The sequence below is a fragment of the Pelophylax lessonae genome (genome assembly GCF_965119305.1).
Source record: "Pelophylax lessonae genome assembly, chromosome: 5".
NCBI lineage: Eukaryota > Metazoa > Chordata > Amphibia > Anura > Ranidae > Pelophylax > Pelophylax lessonae.
Genome location: NC_138772.1, coordinates 497,969,795 through 497,996,448, shown reverse-complemented (window position 1 = coordinate 497,996,448; position 26,654 = coordinate 497,969,795). Strand labels below are relative to the sequence as shown.

At 42.7% G+C, this 26,654-nt stretch overlaps 1 protein-coding gene across 1 annotated transcript in view; it reads right to left on the bottom strand.

Moving 5' to 3' along the window:
• The window catches only part of LOC309556567 (fibrocystin-L-like), a gene marked incomplete at both ends in the record, with an annotated part of 248,337 nt that extends 222,512 nt beyond the window's left edge, over positions 1–25,825 (bottom strand). Inside the window, one exon of the mRNA XM_082259011.1 lies at positions 25,591–25,825. Coding sequence (XP_082115137.1) covers positions 25,591–25,825 — 235 coding nt within the window. The remainder of the gene's footprint in view (positions 1–25,590) is intronic.
• Between the last annotated feature and the right edge of the window lie 829 nt (positions 25,826–26,654).

Here is a 26,654-nt window from a genome sequence, read left to right as displayed (position 1 = left end):
AATGGCCAGAGTGGGTTAAATAATCATGTGTGTTATTTATATTATTATGTTCATCATGTATACATCTTTTTTTTATATAAATTGTTATTTTGCCATACACAGGGGACAAATGTCAGCTGGTTTCTCTTGAACCGGCTGATGCTGGCCCACATTCGGCCCATATGTACTAGGCTTAATAACTACAATTAGTTATTTGTGTGATAGTAAGTAGTGGTATGACGGGAAACATGTGATGTGCAATGAATCGGACCCTACTGTAGCAATTTAACTCATCACTTTGGGCACATCTAGACCTAGGTGGAGAAGACATCTGTCAGGGAACTAGCTGGAGAATAATCGCTCATAGACCTAGCACATTAGCCAATTCTCAACATGGCGCGCCAGCATGAATACGCACACACGTATTGCAAACACACGTTTGCTAGGGCGAAGATGTGTGCGTGATGGCGCACAAAGTGGACGTCCAATCCCAGCACCCTCTGGCCTTTAAAAGGATATCTGTGGAAAATGAACATTGCTGACTGGTCTTCAGCTTCCTGTTTCCTGTTCCCTGCTTTCTGTTCCTGTGTTTGCTCCTGCTTCTGATCACCTGTTGTCAACCCGGCTTGCTCTTGGATTCCTCTTGTCTCACTCCCAGCTCTGACCTCGGATTGTTCACGGATCTTCTCTTGTCATCTGCCCTGTGTATGACCCCGGCTTGCCTAACCACGATTCTGCTATCTGATCTGCTGACCACTGGCTTACTGACCTCTGCTTATGTCCCCGACTATGCCTTCGTCTGCGCCTTGTCTGCTGTGATCCGCCTTGGTGCCCACCTGCTGTACCCAGCCTGCAGTAACTGCCTCCAGTACTTACCTGTTGATCCTGCCAGCTGCACTTTCCATTACAAACTACCAACCAGACCTTAGAGCAGTATCTTCGGTGTTTCTCCACCTTTTCACAGGACAACTGGGTATCTCTGCTCCCCTGTGCTGAATTTGCCTACAATAACTCAGTGCACGCGGCCACCAACCAAACCCCATTCTGGGCTAGCTATGGCTTTCATCCATGCTTTTTTCCAGATTCTCTGCCAGAAACTGCTGTGCCCGCAGTACAAGATAGATTAACCTCCATCTCTCTGAAATACCAGACCCTGCAGGAGGCAATTCAAAAGGCCCAGGATGACTATAAAAGGAATTATGATAAGAAGAGAAGGTAGAACCTGGCCTTCAAGGTTGGTGACAGAGCCTGGCTGTCTACGACCAACCTAAAACTCCCCTGTCCTTCTCGTAAGCTGGGACCAAGGTTCATCGGACCTTTTGGAATTAAAAGAATGATCAATCCTGTGTCTTTTGAACTTTCTCTTCCACAAACTTACAAAATCCACCCAGTCTTCCATGTGTCTCTTCTTAAACCTGCTGTTCCAGATCGTTTCCCAGGAAGGGAGGACCCACCGCCACCTCCAGTTACTATTGGTGAGGAAACCGAATTTGAGGTGGAAGCAATACTGGACTGCAGAAAGCGAGGAAGACATATTCAGTATCTTGTTAGGTGGATGGGATACCCACCTGAAGAAAATTCATGGGAGCCTGAGGAAAATATTCATGCCCCCAGGTTACTGTAAGAATTCTTCAACAGAAACCCTGAGAAGGTGTCACGTTTGGGCATCCGGAGGCTGCCCATAAGGGGGAGGGGGCACTGTCAGGGAACTAGCCGGAGAATAATCGCTCATAGACCTGGCACATTAGCCAATTCTCAACAGGGCCGCGCCAGCATGAATACGCACATACGTATTGCAAATGCACGTTCGCTAGGGCGAAGATGTGTGCATGATGGCGCACAAAGTGGATGTCCAATCCCAGCACCCTCTGGCCTTTAAAAGGATATCTGTGGCAAATGAACATTGCTGACTGGTCTTCAGCTTCCTGTTTCCTGTTTCCTGCTTCCTGTTCCTGTGTTTGCTGCTGCTTCTGATCACCTGTTGTCAACCCGGCTTGCTCTTGGATTCCTCTTGTCTCGCTCCCAGCTCTGACTTCGGATTGTTCACGGATCTTCTCTTGTCATCTGCCCTGTGTATGACCCTGGCTTCCCTAACCACGACTCTGCTATCTGATCTGCTGACCACTGGCTTACTAACCTCTGCTTCTGTCCCCGACTACGCCTTCAGCTGTGTCTTGTCTGCTGTGATCCGCCCTGGTGCCCACTTTCCATTACAAACTACTTCCAGCCGTGTGCAGTCTTCAACATCCTCAGCAAACCTGGGTCCTAGTGCTCAACTCCTCTGGTGTTCACCTGCAGAGAGATCTCCCTACCACCAACCCTCATCTGGGGCACAGCTGGCAATCCCTGCTACTTTGGGCTTCGTGCTTCCTGTTACCACCTTCAGGGACACCGAGCACTCAGCCGCAAGGAGAGCCCTCTCAGCATTCCGGCTTCAGGACCAGGTACGTGACAACATCTTCCACATGCCCAAAAAAATATTCCCAGCGCACACCTTCCTGCAAATGACTGTAAAGTGGGCGCTGCAGCGACCACTGGTTGGAGACTGGGAATGACACAGAGCAAAATGTATTACCAGCACACCGAGAAAAAATGTCCAAAAGTTCCTCAGGGTACTCAGGGTTCCTTCACACTATAGGAGAGATTTTGTCAAGCACTATAGGGCAGAGCGCTGTGTACAGGTTACATGGATAAAAAAAAGGAAGCCAATAGTTGTGGGATCAATAAACATTAAATATAACAACAACAAGTGCATATAGTTATAGGAGAGAGGCAGTTCATTGTATGGAGTCCATATTGGTGGGGTGGCAGCCTGCTTTCAGGAATAGAAGCCACTCTTAGTGCAGCAGGTAGTCATAAACTTATTTATTCTAATACACTCACATGTTAAAAGAAGTAAAAGGCTTTTTGTAAAAAGTCCATGCTGTCTGCCAGGGTCCGGGTGGGGGGCTGTCATCTACAGCATCATCTACTGCGGTCCACGTTGTTGGCTGCCCTGTCGTCCAGGGCTCCGGGATCGTGGGCGGGAGAGCAATCAGGCCTGATGAAGGAGCATGCATGCTCCCCTCGTGGGTCATTTTGACCTTGCCCACCGCTGCCTCTGTGTTCCCATGGCAACATCTAGCTGATCGTTCTTCCGCCCACAATCCCAGATCCTGCACTTAGAGTGGCGCAGCTTGTCTCTCTCTTTTCCTTCACAGTATAACATTTGCGGCAATGAGCTTTAAACTAACATTCAGACCTAAGCACATTTACATGCATTGTTCTTTGTTTTGAAAGGATCTCATTCAATCAACTTGAATGGGCTTTATGGGGGTAACATTTCCAAAATGCAGCATATCAGATTATTTTATAAGTGCTGCAATTCAATGTAAATATATAAAAAGTGATAATTTCTGCATGTTGTCATTGTTGTAAGATGTAACGTGACCAGTGTGACCAAACCCTGATTGACTGATCTGCATCTTTTTGTTCACTGGTGTGGGGAAGAAAGAATCCACTTATTACATTCCCAATCAGAATTATGTAATTTTAAAAATAATCATAATTTAAAAACAAATTGTTAATTCAATTAAATTATTTTATAAAATAATAAAAACAGTTCACTATTTGCACATCATTTTATTAAAATTTCGGTCAAGTACTACACTATGTGGATTTTCCTCTGTACTTAAATTTCCTCCATGGAGTCTATCTTGGCTTAGGAGATTGTGGAACCTTTGCATGCAAGATCGTGGTATATATGGCTGCTATGCAGCAAGGCGTCTGATAGTCGCCTGAGCAGCTGGTAAGGAGCTCATTTATTGATGTTGCTTAATGTTGGTGATGGCTTTTGGGGGCACTCTTTCTTTGGTGGTGCACGTTATAATCATTTCTTCATGGTAAAGAAAGAGGGACTATTGAAGATTAGAAAATCTAAGCACCTTTTTTGAACTTTTTATATTATTTCTTTTTATAATATTTTTTGCAAAGTGTTTGCATATTTTATATGGACTTCATTTGCACAGATATGCCAATTTAGGATGAGTTCATCATATGTTTGATGCACTTTTATTGTGTCTCTTATGTGATTTATTAACTTATACCTAGCACAAGGATAGCATACTTTTAATTGTTTGGTTGGAGCATATAAATACTACTACTATTGAATATTTTTATACTAATTATTTTATTCAGGAACATTTTGTATTTATTTCCAGTTGCCAAATTTGGGTCCTTGTATATGTAACTTTTGTATAAATGCAAGATCTTTCTGGCAGAAAATTCCTGTGCAAAAAGTGGAATAATGTTTATGCGCATATATGCGCATGTACTTATAAATGCATGTAAAAATTCTTAATCTCTATTATTCGGAGTGGAGGTGGGGAGGATTTATATGCATACTTGCATGCAATTAAAGGAAAATGCTGACCAGTAACACAGATTTTTGGTGTTTTTTTTTTTTTGGGGGGGGGGGGTTGTTTTGGACCTAAACATGGTGCTAGTCTTTCGTCAATAGGTTGCATTCAGGCTGAAAAAAAAAACCACCTCTCAATGCCTAGAAATGTGGTGTTTTTAGTGCCTGTGTGCAAGAGCTCTTTTAAGGATTCATTCTACTAGTAAGTATTTTAAAGTAGTTTAAGTAGTTTAAATACCAGGGCAGTAAAAATAACAATAATATAACATAATAATAAAAATATTTATAATATTTATTATTTAGCAGTTGAATAAAAATTATAACTATTAAAAAAATTATTATTAATATATTAGTAGTAGTAGAATTTTATTTTTCTTAATTATAATGTATCATTTAATAATATATTAGCACTTTTTTCATTGATTATGGAATGCCACAAAAATATTTATTTTGCACTTACTTGTATAGTGGATGGTGAGTAGGAGAAGAGATATCGCCAGATGCATGGTACTGCCACTCAATGCCCACCATCTGCCGAGGGCTAGAAAAGTAAACCCAAAGCTATTAGACATGGCCAAAATGTGAAGTTTAAAACACAAATTGTAACTCATACAGCCATAGTCTATCCACGGATAAGAAATTTCTTACATGTATTCCACTCTCTTCTGTCATTAGAACACAACTAATCCCGTGTGCATTTTGTAAGCATTATTATAGTACCCTGCCCTTTCCTCCAGCATCTGCACCAGGATATAATTTACAGATATACCATTTGAGTACAGCAGAGATAATTACTGGGCTTATCATCTATAATCTGCCTGTTTAAAGGCTGGACGATAGTTATGTTACCTTTTGTTTGCAGTGTCTTGTAGAACCCCCCAGGTATTCAAATTTTGATTTTAGGAAATACAAAGTCAAGCACTGATCATTCGTTCTTTAATGATTAAATGTCAATAAATCAATGTTTTAGGTCAGTTTATTTCATTATCTCTCTAAAAAAATGATCTTACCTCCCCTCCAGGCATCCCCTCAAAAGTCTTACACTAACCTCTCCTGACTGCTCTAAGATCTTCCCCGCAAGGCCTGCTAGGAGCCTCACAGCCCCTGCTTGTAACGCTCCTGCGTTTTATGTATGGTGTGGATTTTCAGCTGCAGAAATATTCCACTTCAGTAGTCATGTAGAGAAACGCTGAGACACCATTCCCAACTCCCAATGACTCATCATGTGTGGAGGATCTCAATTCAGCAAGTAAATACACACACTCAATAAGATGTTTCCTAGAGTGACTTATGTATATAGTAACACAGTGATGATAGGCTGAAGAGACAGGTTGGGTAGAGATGGTAGATGACAGACACTTGAAAGGAAATGTTCTTGAAAGTAAGATAGTAGCAGATGGATGCAGATAGGTTTAGCAATCATGTATGGTAGCAGATGACAGAGTAGCAGGTGGACATACAAGAGAGATCAACCCAGTGCAAGAACAGGTGGTAGTAGGTTCAAGAGCTAGCAATCTTAGATAATGCAGATGTAGTAATAGTCCTTAGTATGCAGAGCTAGATAGTGTAAGCTTCAGTATGAAGTTTATAGAGGTTTCCCCTATGGGGTACTTATCACTAATAGCAATGTAGCAGAGGAGAGGTTCGGCAAGAGCGGATGATCCGGTAGCGGGATACAGGGATCAGCGCAGCGTGGTTCCGACAGCGAGGTATGCTTGCAAGCATGAGAGCTTCAAGACAGGTTAGCATCAAGGCACAAAGCAGTTTGAACGAACAAATGTGAGTGAGAGCCGGCGATCTAAATAGCCATCAGTCCGGCGCTCAGTGATGACAGCATCAGTCTTAAAGGTGTATGCGCACCTTACCAAAAGAGAATGGTGGGGCGCATACACTTATGAAAGAGTAATTAGGGTACCCAAAGGTACCAGAACATTACAGTACCCCCCCTTTAAGGCCGGCTCCTGAAGGCCTCTGGAGCTGGTTTGTCTGGGTACTTCGCATGAAAATTGCGGATTAATCTAGAGGCATGTATGTCAGAGGTGTTTAGCCAGGTGTCGTCTTGGGGCCCATAGTTCTTCCATCGAACCAAGTACTGAAGTCTTCCTCTGTGGATACGAGAATCCAGAATCTCTTTTATCTCATATTCTTTTCCACCTTCAACTTGTACAGGAGGAGGAGGTGGGATAGTAGGCCTTATTCCTTGGTCAGGAACATGGGGCTTCAGTAGCGACACATGGAAAATGGGATGTATTTTGAGGTCTATTGGCAATGTAAGCTGTACTGCAGCTTTTCCAATAAGTTTCTTGATTGGGAAAGGTCCCAAGAACAGAGGTCCAAGCTTTTTGTTAGGGATTTTCAGTCTTAAATTTTTTGTTGAGAGCCAAACGAGGTCCCCGATAGCGTACTGAGGAGAAGGTCTTCTGCGAAGATCATAGTATTTCTTTTGTTGACTATGAGCGTGTGCAATGGTAGTATTAAGCAAACCCAGAGAGTCCTTTATTTGGGTAAGATAGTCTGAAGCTACTGGGTTATTTGAAGGAAGGATGCGTGGTGGAAGAATAGAGGGATGAAACCCATAGTTCATGTAGAACGGACTCTGCTTGGTCGTACTGTGGGTTGCGTTGTTGTAGGCAAATTCTGCCAGAGGGAGAAGATCCACCCAATCATCCTGTTGGTAAGAAGTGTAACAACTTAAATATTGCTCGATGCATTGGTTGACTCTTTCAGTCTGTCCGTTGGTCTGCGGATGGTAAGGAGAAGTGAGCTTCCGCTCGATCCGTAGTATGTGACATAGTTCTTGCCAGAACTTGGAAATAAATTGTGATCCACGGTCAGACAGAAGAGTTTTTGGGATACCATGTAACTTAAAGACATGTTTCATCAGGAGTTCTGCCATTTGTTTGGACGAAGGTAGTCTGCGAATAGCAATGAAATGTGCCATTTTTGTCAGATGGTCCACTGACACTAAGATGGTATTAAATCCTTTGGAAGGAGGCAATTCCACTATAAAGTCCAAGGACACAACTTCCCATGGAGTTTGGGGTATTGGTAGACTGCATAGTAGACCGGATGGTCTCGTAGTGTCAATTTTGGACCTGGCACAGACATTGCATGAAGAGACGAATTTTTGTATAGATGTTTTCATGTCAGGCCACCAGAATTGCCTGGCAATCAGATTAATAGTCTTTGTCATACCCATATGTCCTGCCATTGGCACATCATGCGATAATTCCAAGATCTTGGTGCGTATGGTAGGTGGTATGTAAAGTTTGTCGTTGTAGTAGAGGAAGCCTTCTGCATCAGTATTTAGTTGTGGTGGGGGTGAATCCAAACTTATACCATGCAAAACCTCTTCCTTCAAGGAACGGACAACTCCAATAATGCGTTTGTGAGGTATTATAGGAACGGAAGGGATTTCGAAGTAGTTTTCTTCAGTTAGTCGTGATAGTGCATCCGCCTTTTTGTTCTTATCTGCAGGTGTGCAATCCTGAATGCAGGATATCTTACTCATGTCCATCTCGATTCCTGTTTTGGATATAATGTAGCCTAGAAACAGTACCTCTTCTTTATGAAGCAAGCATTTTTTCAGTTTCACATAAAGGTTGTGTGCAAGCAATCTCGATAATACTAGTCTTACATGTCTTATGTGTTCAGACAGGGATCGTGAATATATAAGTATATCGTCCAGATATACCACAACACAGACATCTAGTAAGTCTCTGAAAATATCGCTTATAAATCGTTGAAAAACTGCAGGGGCGTTGCACAGCCCGAATGGCATTACAAGATATTCGAACAATCCGTATCTGGTTTTGAATGCAGTCTTCCACTCGTGTCCATCACGGATTCGAATGAGATTGTATGCTCCTTTCAGGTCCAATTTTGAAAAATAGGTAGCTCCACGCACCTGCTCAATGAGCTCAGGGATAAGCGGTAGAGGATAGCGATCTTTTATTGTAATAGCATTCAATTGCCTATAGTCGATGATAGGCCTGAGACTTGAGTCCTTATTGCGGACAAAAAAGAGTCCTGCTGCTGTGGAAGAAGTGGAAGGTCTAATAAAACCTTTTTCCAAATTCTCATCCAAATAGTCTTTGAGATGGGAAAGTTCATCCTGTGAAAGAGGATAAACATGACCGAACGGCAATTTGCTATTTGGGAGTAGATCAATGCTACAATCATAGTCTCGATGGGGACGTAGTGCTTGAGCATTTTTCTCAAGAAAAACCTCAGAGAGATCCTGATAACATAGTGGTGCAATCTCATCTGTCACCACAGACAGGATCTTCCCGAAAGACGGGAGGTTACACGTACCCTCGCAATAGCAAGAGAGGAAGGTCAGGGTCCATTCCTTCCAATCTATGGTTGGTTGATGTGTGTGCAACCAGGGAAGTCCCAAAACAATGGGAAAGTGGGGTGAAGATATTAGATCGAAGGTAGTGGTCTCCATATGAGACCCGTTAGTAGTGACTAGGAGTGCCTGTGTCTGATCAGTGATCGGACCAGAGGATAAAGGAACACCGTTAATAAGACTCACTGAGACAGGTTTAAGTTTAGAAATAATAGGAACTTTATTTAAAGCAGCAAAACGTATGTCAATATAATTTCCACAAGATCCTGTGTCAATCATGGCCTTAGTAGTAATCCTGTTCTGGTCCCACTGTAATGTCAAGCAAACAGAAAGGTAAGGGTTAGTGATTGAAGTTGTCAATCCCCCTAGGAGGACATGTGAACACTCACCCTTCTTTTTGTAGACTAGGGGACAGACGTTTATCTTGTGATCCGGGGATGCACAGTACAAGCAGAGATTACCAGATCGTCTTCTGGCTCTTTCCATAGTTGATAGAGGTGGGCGTATGGTTCCTATCTCCATAGGAACGGGGTCAACGGCCGAAATCCGAGAAGAACTGGATAATGGCATTCCCATTTTCTCAGCCTTTCTTTCTCGTAGTCTTCTATCTATGGTGATACTGAGTTGTATCAATGCATCCAGGGTTTTTGGCAGATCCGCTCGGGCGAGCTCGCCTTTAACGGCCTCTGATAGGCCAAGCCTAAATTGGGTTTTCAGAGATGCATCATTCCATTCTGAATCAAGGGTCCATCTCTTGAATTCTGCAACAAAGTCTTCTACAGGTCTCCCACCCTGTTTCAAGGATCTTAATTGAAGATCGGCAGTACTCTGCCTATTGGGATCATCATATAGGCTAGTGAGTTCTGCTATGAACAAGGCATAGGAGTTGAGAAGCTGATCGCTTTTCTCAAAAAGAGAGTCTGCCCAGGCCCGAGGATCGCCTGTTAGGTAAGAAATAATAGTACAAACCTTAATGTGATCAGTAAGGTAGGTACGGGGTTTTAGCAAGAAAAGTAACTCACATGCGTTTTTAAATTCGCGAAATTTTTTGCAATCGCCTGTAAATACCAAAGAAGGATTTATTTTGGGTTCAGGGGACTGAGCAGTGGTAAGTTGTGTCAGTCTAATTACCTGCTGCGACAGAGCCTGATTGTCTTCTTTTAATTCAGCAAATGCGTGTATTAACGCAGTTACTTGCTGTTTTAATTGTGTCATCTGAGTGGTTATTTCTGCTGAATCCATTTGTGGTTCGTTCAATCCGTAACGCTCCTGCGTTTTATGTATGGTGTGGATTTTCAGCTGCAGAAATATTCCACTTCAGTAGTCATGTAGAGAAACGCTGAGACACCATTCCCAACTCCCAATGACTCATCATGTGTGGAGGATCTCAATTCAGCAAGTAAATACACACACTCAATAAGATGTTTCCTAGAGTGACTTATGTATATAGTAACACAGTGATGATAGGCTGAAGAGACAGGTTGGGTAGAGATGGTAGATGACAGACACTTGAAAGGAAATGTTCTTGAAAGTAAGATAGTAGCAGATGGATGCAGATAGGTTTAGCAATCATGTATGGTAGCAGATGACAGAGTAGCAGGTGGACATACAAGAGAGATCAACCCAGTGCAAGAACAGGTGGTAGTAGGTTCAAGAGCTAGCAATCTTAGATAATGCAGATGTAGTAATAGTCCTTAGTATGCAGAGCTAGATAGTGTAAGCTTCAGTATGAAGTTTATAGAGGTTTCCCCTATGGGGTACTTATCACTAATAGCAATGTAGCAGAGGAGAGGTTCGGCAAGAGCGGATGATCCGGTAGCGGGATACAGGGATCAGCGCAGCGTGGTTCCGACAGCGAGGTATGCTTGCAAGCATGAGAGCTTCAAGACAGGTTAGCATCAAGGCACAAAGCAGTTTGAACGAACAAATGTGAGTGAGAGTCGGCGATCTAAATAGCCATCAGTCCGGCGCTCAGTGATGACAGCATCAGTCTTAAAGGTGTATGCGCACCTTACCAAAAGAGAATGGTGGGGCGCATACACTTATGAAAGAGTAATTAGGGTACCCAAAGGTACCAGAACATTACACTGCTGCACTTAAAGGTGTTCCAATCCCTCTCCACTCTATCCAAAATTTTTAAAAAATGAACTAAAAACTACCTAAAAAAATGTTTTGCCTTCAGATATACTTTAGGCTCTGCAATAGTAGACATATCCATTGAGGGAAATCTGGAGCAGGTGCAAGAGCAGGAGCTTGCCCAAAATACAAACACCAAATATTAGGTCAGTAATGTAAGATCTACAGTTGAAGACCATCATCCTAAAGAAGAATGAGTATTTCTTAAAGAATGGATAGAACCAATTATCAGTTTAGGGTGGATGTTAGGGAGGGGGCTCACCCACTGTCTTTTCATATGACTTAGTTCCAATCCCTCTCTACTCTATCCAAAAATGTTTAAAAAATGAACTAAAAACTACCTAAAAAAAAATGTTTTGCCTTCAGATATACTTTAGGCTCTGCAATAGTAGACATATCCATTGAGGGAACTCTGGAGCAGGTGCAAGAACAGGAGCTTGCCCAAAATACAAACACCAAATATTAGGTCAGTAATGTAAGATCTAGAGTTCAAGACCATCATCCTAAAGAAGAATGAGTATTTCTTAAAGAATGGATAGAACCAATGATCAGTTTAGGGTGGATGTTAGGGAGGGGGCTCACCCACTGTCTTTTCATATGACTTAGTTCCAATCCCTCTCCACTCTATCCAAAAATGTTTAAAAAATGAACTAAAAACTACCTAAAAAAATGTTTTGCCTTCAGATTTACTTTAGGCTCTGCAATAGTAGACGTATCCATTGAGGGAACTCTGGAGCAGGTGCAAGAGCAGGAGCTTGCCCTAAATACAAACACCAAATATTAGGTCAGTAATGTAAGATCTAGAGTTGAAGACCATCACCCTAAAGAAGAATGAGTATTTCTTAAAGGATGGATAGAACCAATGATCAGTTTAGGGTGGATGTTAGGGAGGGGGCTCACCCACTGTCTTTTCATACGACTTAGCCACTGCAAAAATAAAACAACCCTGATGAAATTTCCAGCTCTACCTGTGCACCACACCGCAGACTCCTTCTGTAGCATTCTGAATATTGTAAAATATGTAAAAAGAAATCCAAAAATAGGAGACTATTTTGGCCGTATAATAGTCACAGCAGGTGATTGGTCCTGGGAATGCAGGCAGGGAGAGCTGCTATACAAATCTCTTAAGTGATAGAGGAATTAAGTGGGAGATTTAGCACGCTTAAATACATCCAAACCTTTAATATTTGGGTAGGCTTAAAGTTTAACTTTACCGCAACTTTAGAGATAAATAGGATAATCAAATAATTCAATGATTAACCACGAACATTTTTGAAAATTAGTAAATGGTAAATACTCTCAAAAACTCTCAATCCCTAATCCTTGGCACCCAAACATCCTCTACTCCAAACAATAAATCATCCTTAATAACTGGCCCACCCCATAGCAAGAGGCATATAACTGCACACATTCCTACTGACATCCCAGCAATAGGCTTAGGCAAAAGCAACAATATTAGTATAGAGGAGCTTGTTCTCAGAGGTTTTATATTTTATGTGAAAAACAGATGGTACAGTTAAAAAAAAAAAAATAGTATTGCTATCGTTGTTTATTTTACATATGGCAAACTCATATGCTGAACCTTGCAAAGTAGCTTCATGCAGTTTGAGTATGCAAATCTTTATGTAAAAATGTATTTTACTTACTTCAGTAACATAAAATGCTGATTTTCATAACAAAAACATTTTGGTCAAAAAAAATTGCTGTATGCACGCATTCACTAAAAAAAATAAAATATATTATTATTATTATTATACAGGATTAATGTGGAGCCTACAGTTTGTGCAGCACTTTACAGCAGACAGAGGGCAGACAGAACAGTTACAATACAATTTAATATATATATATATATATACATATATACATATACATATATATATATATATATATATATATATATATATATATATATATATATATATATATATATATATATATATATGTACATATACACAGTATATGTGCATATTATAAGCCACAATATACAGCAAAGGTAAATATGAAAAATAATAATAAACCAAGGTATTCGTCTTAGCTCCATTTTTTATAATAGTGTGAAACAGATGGCACTAAAACACTAAGTATTTCTCAAAAAAAGTCTGTATTAAACCCAAAAACAAAAATATAATATATTGCAGCTTACCAATCATTATATGTGGTGGTTGCATTAATTTTCTTTTCTAGGCTTTTTCCCCCTCTGTTTTCACCTGGTGATCTGGCAAGTAACTCACCTCCTGTATTAAAGTGCCCCCACCCTGGATGTCTGATGAAGGGGAAGGGAGTGTTAGATGGACTAGTGGATTTAGATACACTAACACATTGAAGCCAAACTTCAGTTAACTTTTTATAAACAGTTACAGCAACAGATTTGTTCCCTTTTTGGATAAAAGTTTTAATTAAATAAATAAAAGCTGACCATTGATAGCACCCCTGTCAGTGGTAAGTGGTTTGTCTCAACCCTTTAACTGCTTCATCTGTGGGACAGCTTCTACTTTTGAAAAACAACAGACTTATTGGTTGGATCACCAGGGGGAAATAAAAGAAAAAGCCTATAAAAAGAAAAATAATGCAGCCAAAACATCTAAGAAATGTTAAGCAGCAAAATAGTAATAATGTTTTCTTTTTCTTTTGGGTTTAATACTGCTTTAAATAATTGAATATATATATATTACGTTGATTATTTTATATATGTTGGTACATGTAATCATGTAATAATCCTCTTACCTAGCAGTGTATATCTGATGGGATTCAGCCTTTTGAAGTGATGAAATTGTTGAGTTGGATGATAGATTAGTTGAGTTGTTGACACACTGCTTTTCTCCGCCACTTATCTGTCTGTATATATATACTGCTGCTCTCCGTGGCATCTAATAGACACACTGACTGCTTCACATCACTTGAGGAATTTGTCATTGTCATTGTGTTACTGATGACGTCTATCTGCCCATCTCAGACTTACAATTCACTTTTTACAATCTGTTTTCCTATATACTGGTGTTTTTTTACATTTTTTTTTACTAGTAATGGTGGCAATCTGTGATTTTTATGCGGGACTGCGACATTGCGGCGGACAGATCGGACCCCTGACTGATATTTTTGACACTTTTGGGGGGACCAGTAACATTACTACAGTAATCAGTGCTAAAAATATGCTCTGTTACTGTAATAATGACACTGTCAGGGAAGGGGTTAACAGTGTGGGTGCTCAAGGGGTTAAATGTGAGCCTAGGGGAGTGATTCTAACTGTGGGTGGCGGGGCTTATGAAATGACTATAGAGACATGTGATCCTATGTAGAAGGATCACATGGGCTCTATGATCATTGCAGGGAGAAGAATTGTCAGCTGTGTTTACAACAGCCGACCGTCCTTCTCTGTCAGCGGGGAATGATCACAGGTGTCAGGCGGCAATCGGAACTGCCTGACACATGCAGCGGCTTCCCCACTGACGAGCGGGGGCTAGAGCGCGCCGCCGGTGGCGCGCACTCACCCCCTAGCCTCCTGAGAGCGAGCGACGTAGACCTACATCGCTTTGCCCAGAAGTGGCTGCCTGCCGCAGTAAATCTGCAGTAGGCAGTCGGTAACTGGTTAAAATACATAATGTTCAGAAGAACTCATACGCATGTACTGCACTCGTAGAGCCATTTCACACATGTTGCAGTAATGCATGATACAACATGCACATTACTGCAAGTTTGATAAGGCAGTGTCCATGTGCATTTGCTTACTGCAGTGTCATTTAACGTCAACGAGACCACAGTGCACCCGCGCTGGAACTGCAATCTTTACTACATTTCCATACAGTGGGATGGATTTACTAAAGGCAAACAGACTGTGCACTTTTCAAGTGCAGTTGCTCCAGAGCTAAGTAAATGAGATGAAACTTCACTTTGCAAAGAATACCCGATCAAAAAAAAAAAAACATACCCAATAAAAAATAACAGCGTTTTTGCCTGCACATGATTGGATGATGGAAGTCAGCAGAGGTTCCCCTCATTTACTCTGGAGCAATTGCACTTGCAAAGCACATTCTTTTTGTTTTTTTAGCAAATCAACTCCAGTAAAGCCCCGTACACACGTACCGATCGTCGTCATACAAACGTTCGTCTTTTCTCCCCGGGATGTCGGTGTCTGTTGAAAAGTGCAAAGACAGCACAAGAATTTTGTCCGCCGACTTCAGCTGACTGCAGAAGTGATGTCATGTAATGGTTAACTTTCCCTGTGTTTTTTCTTTTCTGAGCATGCCCAGTCTTGCAAATCTGCGGTCTGTCGGCTGATTTCTGTACTGACTGGCGAACAATCGTCCGTTCTGGTGTCGGCATACAAAAATTTTTATGTTTGCAAGAAAGACTCTTGTCCGCAGAATGTGCGCAGACAGCTGTCGGAGGCACCATACTAACAAGCGTACAATCGGCAGATCTTTCGTCCGCCGACGTTTGTATGACGACGATCGGTACGTGTGTACGGGCCTTTAGTCGCTTTGTAGGTCATTTATTTTGTATGGGCTGCCTAACGCATCAATGCGTTAACACACCTCAACATGTGTTAGAATTAGGACAAAGTGAAAGAACTGAATTTCATAAAGTGCTGACTTGGGAGGCCAAAGTGCACTGGACTTCATAAAGCAATATTACATTGAACCACAAAGATCAAGGAAATAGTCCTTCTTAGGAATAGTGTAGCACTGCCCCCTAGAGGGCTTCTGAATATTACACTTTAGGGATTCCCCTGGGTTACCCGTATGCAACTGTTTGCAAAAAGCTTAACACTTTAGGTTTTGGCTCAGTCAAAGATCAGTCCAGGGGATGTTGTTTTTGTGGTTTTATTTAAATTGGGATGGGAGAAGGGATGAGTGGGATACTCCAACTTTTAACTATTCACACTGCTGAGGACTTCTAACTTGAGAATGCGGCAAGGCCGCTACTTCATCCTGCCACATGAATGAAGATGAGGTAAGTGTTCCTATAGTGTTTCTCTTCAGAGCACTCCCCTTTTCCCCCCTTTCTCTCTGGGCTAGCTGACACCCATCCACTGACTGTACACTCCGGAGTGATCCCCTTCCTGGGCAGACCCCTGGGCAAATTCCTCTACTCACGACACCGTTTTCCAGATTCTCCAATGCCCAAACTCCTGTAGTCAGCCCTCCTGGACCTCTGGGTTCAGCCTCACACCACTGGTACACCAGGTCGACTGCCTGTGACCACCATTAACTGCTGCATAAGAGGAGGCAGCTGCCACCCTCCTTCTGAGACCTGGCTTCCTGCCCAAAGACCTCTACCTCATGTGCCCGTGGCTTTTTATACCCTGTCCCATATTGCAACACTGTCTGTGCAAACCCCCTGGGACAGTATCAAAAGCCAGTGTGTCATTGGTCAGGTTTCCTCCAGCATCCAACGTGCCTCCCCATTGGATCAGCTGGGGACACTCCCTGAGACCAGATGAATCACACACTGGGCACACTGAGTAGACCTAAGTACCAATCCTGCTCCCTGATAAGCAGAGTGCACAAATATTTTGCCTGCTGCTCTTCTGGTAAGTAGAGAGAGCCAACTACACTCTCTTACCTAGCACCTAACTAGGAGGGTGCTACAATAGTAAATAAAGTCACAAGAACACCACACATCTGTAGCGATTATTGACTGTGCAGTGAATACTGAAAAACTAGGGGTTGAATGCCTCCTATATCTATTTCAGATCACTCTGTAGGCACCTTCCCTGTATTTAAATCAAACCAGATCTGGATTGCTCGTGCAGATACTGCTGGCCTGTGATTCTTCCTATCCAGCAATTCACAAATTTACACAGGAAAGCCCTATTTTGTATCCATTCAAGGTTCTAATTTTAAACTGAAGTCCTGATGAAGGGGGGAGTTACTTTGACCCCCTAAACATGTTGGCTAGAGTTGGGCTGAACACCCCTCGGTTTGGTTTGCGCCAGAACTCATGAACATTGAAAAAGTTCGGACCCAAACCACAAACCCTATTAGTGGCGGTTCACACTATTGCAATGCGGGAACACTGTGAATATACTGCATGTTCCTGCATCGCATCTGCAGCATAGGCAGTTCACACTGCCATATGCGATATGCTGGGGGTGTCAATTCAAAGTTAACGACACCCCCAGATCAGATCGCATATCGCAGTGCGATCTGACAGTTCGCACAGAAATCTGATCGCACAGGTGTGAACCACCATGCGATCCGGTTCTGTTGCGGACCAAAAAAAGGGTCCTGTGCGAGTTCACTGTGATTGCGGTGTGAATTCAGCCATACAAACTGTATGGCTGAATTTGCACTGCACAGACATCGCATGTGATTTTAGGAGCAGTGCGCTCCGAATTACATGCGATGTCTGTGATCGCATTAGTGTGGACCAGCACTTAAAGTCTATGTGACCCGAACCTGAAAAATCAAAACCCTTAGTCTTCCTGGTAAGTGGCGTATCTGTACCGTGTATAAAACCTGCTGCAGCAAAGCTGACATATAAAAAAATGAATACATTTTAATTGATTTTTCCTGCAAGCTTTCCTATTTTGTGAACAACGGCTTGGCGAGCCAGTCTGTATGATGAGGCCTCACTTTAGTGCACTCAGAACAAGATTAGAGATTTGTGGGATAGATTCTGGTGTCTCTTTGGTAGACTTTAGATGGAAATAACAAAGTTTTGACCACAGTGAGCAAGCCTTACATGAGAAAGCCAAATTGTAGTACACTCAGGCCAAGATTACCGATTATTTTTAGACAAAGTCTGGTTTTGCAGACTTTGGATAGAGGTAACAGGTGCAGAAAAATTGGGCTTTGGTAGTTGGTGGTGCTTTCACACCTTAACCCTATAGTGGTACTCTTGAAAAAAAAATCTGTTTATTTTTCTTAACAAAATATTCAAAAACAATGTCCAACAATAACCTCAAAAGAGGAGTTTCAAAATAAATTTACAAAATTAAGTTGGAAATTGCTTCATTCTCTCATCACGCAATCTTCTTCCTCCTCCTCTACTCCTTGTATATACAATGCATATTTATTACATCTTATTAAAACTTCTCCAAGTTGTCCAGACAATGCCCTATCCATATACTGTTCTGTACTGGCGAGCTGCATGTTCATGCAGCCATCCACAGAGACCAGGTATCCCTTGTATTCCAGATACCACTTCAGTTTTAGCAAGTAAGGCCATTAAGAAATGGTTTTGGGTTTAGAGCAGGGGTGGGGAACCTATGGTTCGGGGGCCGTACGCGGCCCCCGAAGTGATCTGGTCCGGCCCCTCATGCAGCTGAGTCTGTGTCTCTCAGCTGATCTGTCAGAATGGAGCCGATGCTTCCTGTATAGTTCCTGCTCTGTTATGACAGTCTGAGTGAGTCACAGGCGGAGTGATATTAAATGCACTCCGCCTGTGACCAATACAGGAAACATCACCTCTTCCTCCAGCGTGGCGCTGTTACACTTCTCCTAGCCAGCATTTCCCGCCAGCCCACACACAGCAGTACCAGCCAGAGCCAGCAGTACCAGCCAGAACCAGCAGTACCAGCCAGAGTCAGCAGTACACACAGCAGTACCAGCCCGAACCAGCAGTACCCACAGCAGAGCCAGCAGTACTAGCCAGAGCCAGCAGTACCAGCAGTACCAGCCAGAGTCAGCAGTACCTACAACAGTACCAGCCAGCAGTACCTACAGCACAGTACCAGTCAGCAGTACCCACAGCAATACCAGCCAGCAGTACATGCCAGCAGTACCAGCCTGAGCCAGCAGTACCCTCCTGAGCCAGCAGTACCAGCCAACAGTACCTACAGCACAGTACCAGCCTGAGTCAGCAGTACCCACAGCAGTACCAGCCAGCAGTACCCACCAGCAGTACCTGCCAGTAGTTCTTTTCAAAACTTACCACCACAAAAAAAGTCGTCTGCACTCCAGACTGACCGATTCAAACCTGGAAAACCTGTTGCGAGTAGCAACATCATCAATACCAGCTAACATCACACACCTCACCAAAGAGAAGCAGTTGCAGCCATCACATTAGGGGTGAGTTAATTAAATGTTTGACCAAATATAACAGGCTAATTTTTAAGGTGATCATTTTGTACGGCCCCCGAATGGTTTTATAAATACCCAAATGGCCCCTGGTTTAGAGGAAAACTCATTCTAACGCTGAAGCCACCGCTGATCTACAGACCAGTAAGAGGAAGAAAATTTTTTCCAGCGGAATGCACACACCGCCGGAGAGAGCAGGAAATGGCTAGAGGTATTCTTGATTAAAGCAAGAATTGGCCTTTCTGTAAAAATTTTCAATTATATGCACCTGTCAAACAGGTGCAGAAAAATTGGGCTTCGGGTGTTGGTGGTGCCTTCACACAGTAACTCTATAGAGGTACTCTTGATGAAAGCAAGAACTGGCCTTGCTATAAGAAATAAAAAAAAAATGAAATGATATATATCTGTCAAACAGGTGCAGAAAAATGTGACCTTGAGTGTTAATTGTGCCTACTAAACCCATACCAAAAAATTACTTCAAGATAAAATCAACACCCACAAAGCTAGGCAGCCTAGACAGTCTTCCAGAGATTCCAGATCCCAAAAACATTTATTTAGAGACATCGGCATCAGGGCCTTGATAGCTGCTGCTAATCCAAGACTGATTCATTTTAACAAATGTCAGCCAGTCAAGGAGTCTGTGGACAGACAGGCTCTTTTATCAGTCCTGGTGCTCCAGGGCCTTCAAAAATGTGATAGGTAGCCAGGAAATTAGATGTGTAATTTATGCCTCTAGAATGCCTGAAGATGCTACTTGGCTGTTGGGCCTTTGTATATGGCCAGGCTGTGGAAAAGTCTCAAACATGTGGTATCGCCATACCCGGGAGGAGTAGCAGAATGTATTTTGGGGTGTCATTCTTGGTATGTATATGCTATGTGTTAGAAATATCTTATAAATTGACAACTTTAAGTACAAAAAACAGGCTTTAATTTTTTTCCCACATTTTCCAAAAACTTGTGGAAAAAATGACATGTTCAAAAGACTCAAAATGCCTCATAGAATATACGTCGGGGTGTTCCAAAATAGGGTTAATTGTGGGTAATTCCATTGTCTTGGTGCTCCAGGGCCTTCAAAAGTGTGATAGGTAGTCAGAAAATTAGATGTATAATTTATGGCTTTAGAACGCCTGAAGGTGCTTCTTGAATGTTGAGCTTCTGTATGTGGCCAGGCTGTGGAAAAGTCTCACACATATGGTATCGCCATACTAAGGAAGAGTAGCAGAATGTATTTTGGGGTGTATTTCTTGATATGTACATGCTATGAGATATAAATAACTTGTTAATATGACAATTTTGCAGGGGAAAAAAAAAATTATTTTCCAAGCAACTGTGGGAAAAAAATGCAACTTTAAAAAACTCACTATGTCTCTTAGGCTCCGTTTCCACTGCTGCGGCTACAGTCTACAGTGCTACGTCTAGCGTGACTCTGTAGTGTTACTTGTTCACGGCTTTCAGTGAGACTTGTCCCTCATTATAGAAGGAAGTCGCACTGAAGTCGGCCCAAAAGTAGTGCACAAACTACATGTGTCAAGTCGTACAGCATGTTGCAACAGTGGAAACGTAGCCTTACTAAATACCTTGGACTGTATTTCTACTGTCCTGACATTTTAGGACCTCAAGAAATTAAATACTCAGTACATCAGTATTGATCAATTTTCAAGAATATGCAGCATAGCTCACAGACACTATAACTTTCACACTAATTATCATACACCTATCAGGATTTTTTTTTTAAGACATGTAGCAGAATACATTTTGGCCTAAATTTATGATGAAATTTGGTTTTATTGGATTTTTTATAGAAACAGAAAGTTGAAAATATTGGGGGTTTTTTTCACAATTATTGCTTTTTTTCTCGCTTATATCGCAAAAATATAAAAATTCAGTGGTGAATAAATGCCACCAAATAAAAGCTCTATTTCTGTGAAAAAAAATGATAACAATTTAATTTGGGTAAAATGTAGCATGACTGAGTAATTGTCATTCAAAGAGCACCGAAAGCTGAAAATTGGTCTGAGTAGGAAGAGGGTAAAAGTGCCCAGTATTGAGGTGGTTAAGAAATTTTGTACCTCCAAATTGAAGACATGTGCCAGGCATGGCCCATGTGTCAACTTTCCCTGTCAAAGGGTGGACAGAAGGCTAGTGACATTATCGCACACCACCATTCCTGGCTCAAGCTTCCGTGACGTGAACCGCCTCTGGGCCTGCCCCTGCAGAGCTGAAAAAATCTCTGCTTCAGTGTGGCTTCTGTCCCCTAGACAGACCAGCTGAAGCATTGCATGGCATCTTTTAGCCTGACTCATGGATGAGCCCCTTGAATGCTTAGGGGGTATTGGTGATTTATAGTATAATTCAGCAAAGGAGGAGGAAGGGGTGGAATTGACAGATCTCACATCAATACCTCCAGCTGCATGGAGACGTGGTGGCAAAACAAGCTCCAGCACTGAGCCCTGTCCTGCATCCTTCCTAGTTGCTAGCAGAGTTACCAAGTGTGCTGTGAACAAAATATATCTTCCCTGACCATGCATGCTGGACCACGTGTCAGCAGTAACGTGAATCTTGCTGCTGACTGCCTTGCCCAATGATGCCAAAAGATTGCCTTCCATGTGATGGTACAGAGCTGGAATGGCCTTACTTGCAAAGAAATAGTGACTGAGAACCTACCGTTGTGGTACAGCACATTCTGCAAATTCATGGAAGGGGGCAGAATCCACCAGACAGAAAGGCAGGAGTTGTAAAGACAGCAATTTGGACTAGATGGAATTTAGATGCTGGGCATGTGGGTGGCAGGGAGTTTATTTTTTTTTCGATGCAGCAGCTGGGGCAGAGAAATGTGCCTGCTATACTGTACAGATGGTGGTGTGCTGCTCGCAGACGTGTTGCAAGGACCTATGACAACCTTTGCTATACCATCATCATGTCAGTGGAGGCTGCTGAGAGGTCATGAGATATAGCGGTGGTAGACATGAAAAGTGAGGAGAAGAACTGTGTCCCTTTTGTGTGGCTTTCAGCCACCGGCTGAGTGGTGGGAGGTTAAATGCCTTTGCAAGCATGTGGTACCCAAATGGCTGGTGTTTTTGCCATGCTTCATCTACTTGCGACAGAGATTGCAATTTGCAAAAGTGCGATCGGCTGCAAATGTGCTAAAAAAGGCCCAGACAGCTTAGCTGTGGGAAGTGGGTCGGAACAGCTCCATAGTCTGATGAAATAGGGTTGCTGCTCTCTACTGTTCCATGGTGGCTGCCTCTGGAAGACATCCTGCCTTGTTGGGGTTGTTCCTTCCCCTCACTTTCCTCCTCTGCTCTACCCAGCACTAAAGTCACACCAGTAACATCATCATCATCATCCCCTCCATCCTCATTATCACTGGAGACAACTTGGCAATACCAATTTGTTGTTTATCTGTGTTCTCCCCTCTCTGTAGGTTCATGTTACTCTCTTCCTCAACCTCAGAACCAACATCAGAATCAAGTAATGGCTGTGCATCGCCAAGAAGCAAGTGGTTGACGCTGCGTTCAAACAATTCAGTTGACTTCTCCATGCATGATGCTGGGGCTATGGCAGGAGTAGCCATGAAGAGGGAGGCATAAAAAGCTGCTCTGGCAGCTGTGGTTGACTGCACAAAAGTCTTAGCTTGGGTAATAGAGGATAAGGATGGTTTAGTAAGCCAGTCCACCACCTCTTCTTCATGCTGTGGCTGGATAGCACGGGCAACATCTCTAAACAGAGAAAATTTGCCTGTGGACACATACGCTGGTGGCCCCCCTCATAGTGGCATTAGAACATCCGTCTCGCCTTATTTGCCTCCCAGACATGATGGGAGGGGCTTATTACCCAAATTTAATAGATACTAGGAAATGTGTAATTGGATGCACTTTATTCAATGAAAAACTATAAAAAAAAATGTAAAAAGGGGAAACGACAGCATTGTATTCAGAAAAACTGTAGATGACAATTTAAAAAAAGGTGGGCTGGCACGGGACAAGTAAAAAAAAGGAGCATCCAAAAAAAAGGGGCATTCGGCACTGTATACAACACTAAATGTTTTGTAATGCTGTGTTAAACACCACACTAACACTACACTGACACATTACACTATACTCACACTACACTATGCTCACACTATACTAACACTGCACTGACACAGTACACTAACACTACACTGACACTACACTATACTCACACTATACTCAGATTACTCTAATACTACACTGACACTCTACACTCAGAGTCACAATAACACACTAACTCGCTCATAGCAAAGCCCTGCTCTGTCTATCTCCACTCTAACAACACACTGTAAAAGGTTTGTGTGGGAAGGAACCTTTTATAGTGTGGGGTGGGACTATGATCACTGAGCCATGACTGTGAAAAGTCATCATGACTTTGTCCAATCATGACTCTCACTGTGCTCTGTGCCCTGATTGGGCAAAGCCTTGCACCTGACCAGCAGTCAAGTGCATTGCTTCATCTAATTAGGGCCCTAGAATGCACTGTGCAGCACCCAGTGCATTGTTGGGCACTCGGTGGGCGAACTTCCCTTTGAGCACCCCGCAAATTGGGGTGTTTACCGAACATCTTTTGCTCGGCCCAAACTGCACGCCCAACTCTAATGTCGGCTGTCTTTTAGCACAATACCAATAAATTAATTTGAACTATTTTATCTTTTGTTCTCGAGCTCCTTCCATGTATGCAAGTTTTTTTTTTTTTTTTATTGAAATCAAACCAAACAAATCAAAAACAAGCACCCAAAGAAGAACCTTCCCTGTCTGCAGGGAGGAAGATAGAAGATTTGAGACTTGGCATGTCTTGTGAGTTGTGACATCATATTAAAGTGAATATTTGGGGCTTTTAGAGTAATTTTTTTCTAACATAACAGTTAGTGGGGGCAATAGGTTTGGGGGGTGCATTTGCACAAAGTTCAAGTTTACAATAGACCAAAGCTACATACTAACCTGCTAGATAAGCATGCTTTGACAAATATCAATAGTGTTTTTACAGTGCAACTACTGTATGCTCTACAGCTCTTTGCTTTTAATAACAGCTTCAGACTCTCCCTCTAAATCTCTACAGTATGCTGTATAAACTGTATGTGTTTCAAATAATCTTTTAATGTTTTTAGAAATATTAGGGCATTTTGAGAAAATGTAACTCACTATTGAGGAATTCTAGGGACTTCCTTTAGGACCAGTTCACACACACATTTCTATGCTATCCCTTGCGTTCCAGCTTTGACAGTCCATTCATTTGAATGGACTGCCAAACACACAGAACCATGCAAATGTAGTGCAAGCAATACTTTTTTTAAATCACAGTGCATCAAACTGTAGGGCACTCCAGTACCATGTGCTTTGATGGCTGCAAACATACTGTATTTGTGAGATGCACTTGGTGATGCGTCTTGCAAGGGCAGGGTGTTAGCATACAGTGCGAGAAAGACACACAAAACGTGTGTTTCCTGCACTGTGTTCTGGTGTCAACAGCCCCTTATTGTCCTTTATTAATTCATTAAATAAATCTGCGCCTCCCTATCCATACCGCATAGGGTAAAGCTGCTCAATATGGTGTATAAATACAACCGGAAGATGGGCAAAAGTATAAACAGTTAAATAAATAAAAATTCATCCAAAATATGTGTCTTGTCAATTGAAACCACACATATTTTGGATACATTAATATTTATTTTTTGAGGGGGGGGGGGGTTGTGGCCACTAGTGACATGTGAGCAGACACATCTCAAAGAGCTCCCGGCAATAGTCCTACATTGATCCTGTTCCCTACCTCACAGCTGCAATCTTTCTGCTCATCTTCAAGCTACACTGCCTGCTGCCAGTCCCAGAGGTATCCCGTGCCTGCTACAGTGCCATGATGCCCTGTAACAGTAAAGAGCATGCCTCGCAGCCGGAGAGCCAACATGGCGCCGCAGCGGCCTTCCCTTAGTGCATTCCACGTGGTGTGGAAAAATCCAAGGACACTGTGAGTAAACCTCCTAAAACTCCAAAAAACCTCTCAAAAGTTTAGCCTCGGGATATGAGATACCATGAACAGAAGCTGTCCGGAACATCAGAGGATGTGGAGTAGGAGGAAGCAGAGAGCACTCCAGACCCGCCTCCCATGGTAGAGCATACAGAACAACAGCATTCTGATACGAAGGAAGCAGAGGAGATATCTGAACAGCTCACAGTAGCAGAAATATTCCGGGCGGTCCATAGGTGTACAGCCTCAGAGGACACTCTGGAAGACTATTTTGGGGTCCTGATGGAAGCGGTGGTACTGATCAGGACCTCTAGAAGGTCAGAGAGTGAACCAGGGTGATGGAAAGTAGAATCAGCGACGTTGAAGATCAGCTGCCTCCTCTTGTAAGAGAATCCTACGTAAAACAACGTCCCCAAAAGCGACACACCCCATATGCTTTGCTATACCCTGCAAAGCTTTGCATTACTGCTAGTGGCCAGGCCCACTTCTTCGTGAATGCTGCAGAGGCCTCTGCTTGGCTTGACCCTAATGGAAATACCTTCCATCCAACCAGAAGGGCACAGGCATAAGAAGATTAGGAAGACGCCAGAATGGATTATTTACTTGAGCACCAGGCTGTCGCCATGCCATTTCTATATCATCCTTGACTGTGAGTGCAGATGGGAAAGTTCCATTATTAGTACTATGCTGAGAGCATGAAATTTGTAATGCTTAACCTGAAGGCTTAATACCTTCACCTTTTTTGTTTACTCTTGTTCGTGTATATGGAGGTGCCATGATCACAGCAGCAGGAGAGACCTGCTGTCCTCCATAAATTATCGCACTGCTGTTTTTTGGGAAATCTGTGCCTATGTGCCTCTGACGGAGCTGGAGATGGAGGCCTGCGAAGTCCCAGCTCTTTAACCCATTCGATGGGTCCTTTTTGCATGATCCAGTCCCTTTTGTTGGAGTGCAGTTGTGCTCCATGGTTGTTTATACTTCGTGTTAAAACTCACCTTACGAGTGACATTGTGCCATGCCTGAACTTTGCTTGGGTGGGGAAAGAATATCACTCCAATCATACTAATTACTCGAGGAGTGTAAGTGTACTGGCTCATGGTTCGCTGGACATTCAGGAAATGGGTCATTCCGTGGATACAGAAGGAAGATATGTTTTTTTAATGTGTTTTGTATATATATATATTTTAAATGCATTTTAGCATGTATTCACATTCCACCACCATTTAATAGTGAAATACTGCAGGCTCTACTGATGTACCAGCTGGCCTACCCTGATATGCTATTATTTATCCTGGGGACTTTAACTGCTACAAAGACCCTAAATTGGACAAGTATACCCCTGCTACTGTGGGACAGGGTGTGTGTCGGACAGCAAGGAAATTTGTAGATGAGGTGGGCTGGGCTGGGCAGACCCCTGGCGTAACGCATATCCTGGGAAGAGGCTTTTTTTTTATGTTTCTCTAAAACGCATCTCTCCTTATCTGGGACTAATCTCTGCCTCTGTACCCCAATGGCTACTCAATATATCTCCACTATTACTTAAGCTGCTAGAGATATCTCTAAACACTCTTCTCTGTTGGTTAGCCTGGATGCCCGACCTCCATCTAATTTACCAAGGGCTCCCTGGAAGCTCAATGCTTAGTGGCTCAATCTCCTCCCTTCTCCTGACAAGTTTAAAGCTTTAATTTTGGATTTTTGGTGGATCCATGCTCAACACCGTCCACTGAACTCCACCTGGGAGACTTTTAAAGCCTTCCTTCGTGGACAGCTTATCTCTGAAATTCAGGCCATTAAA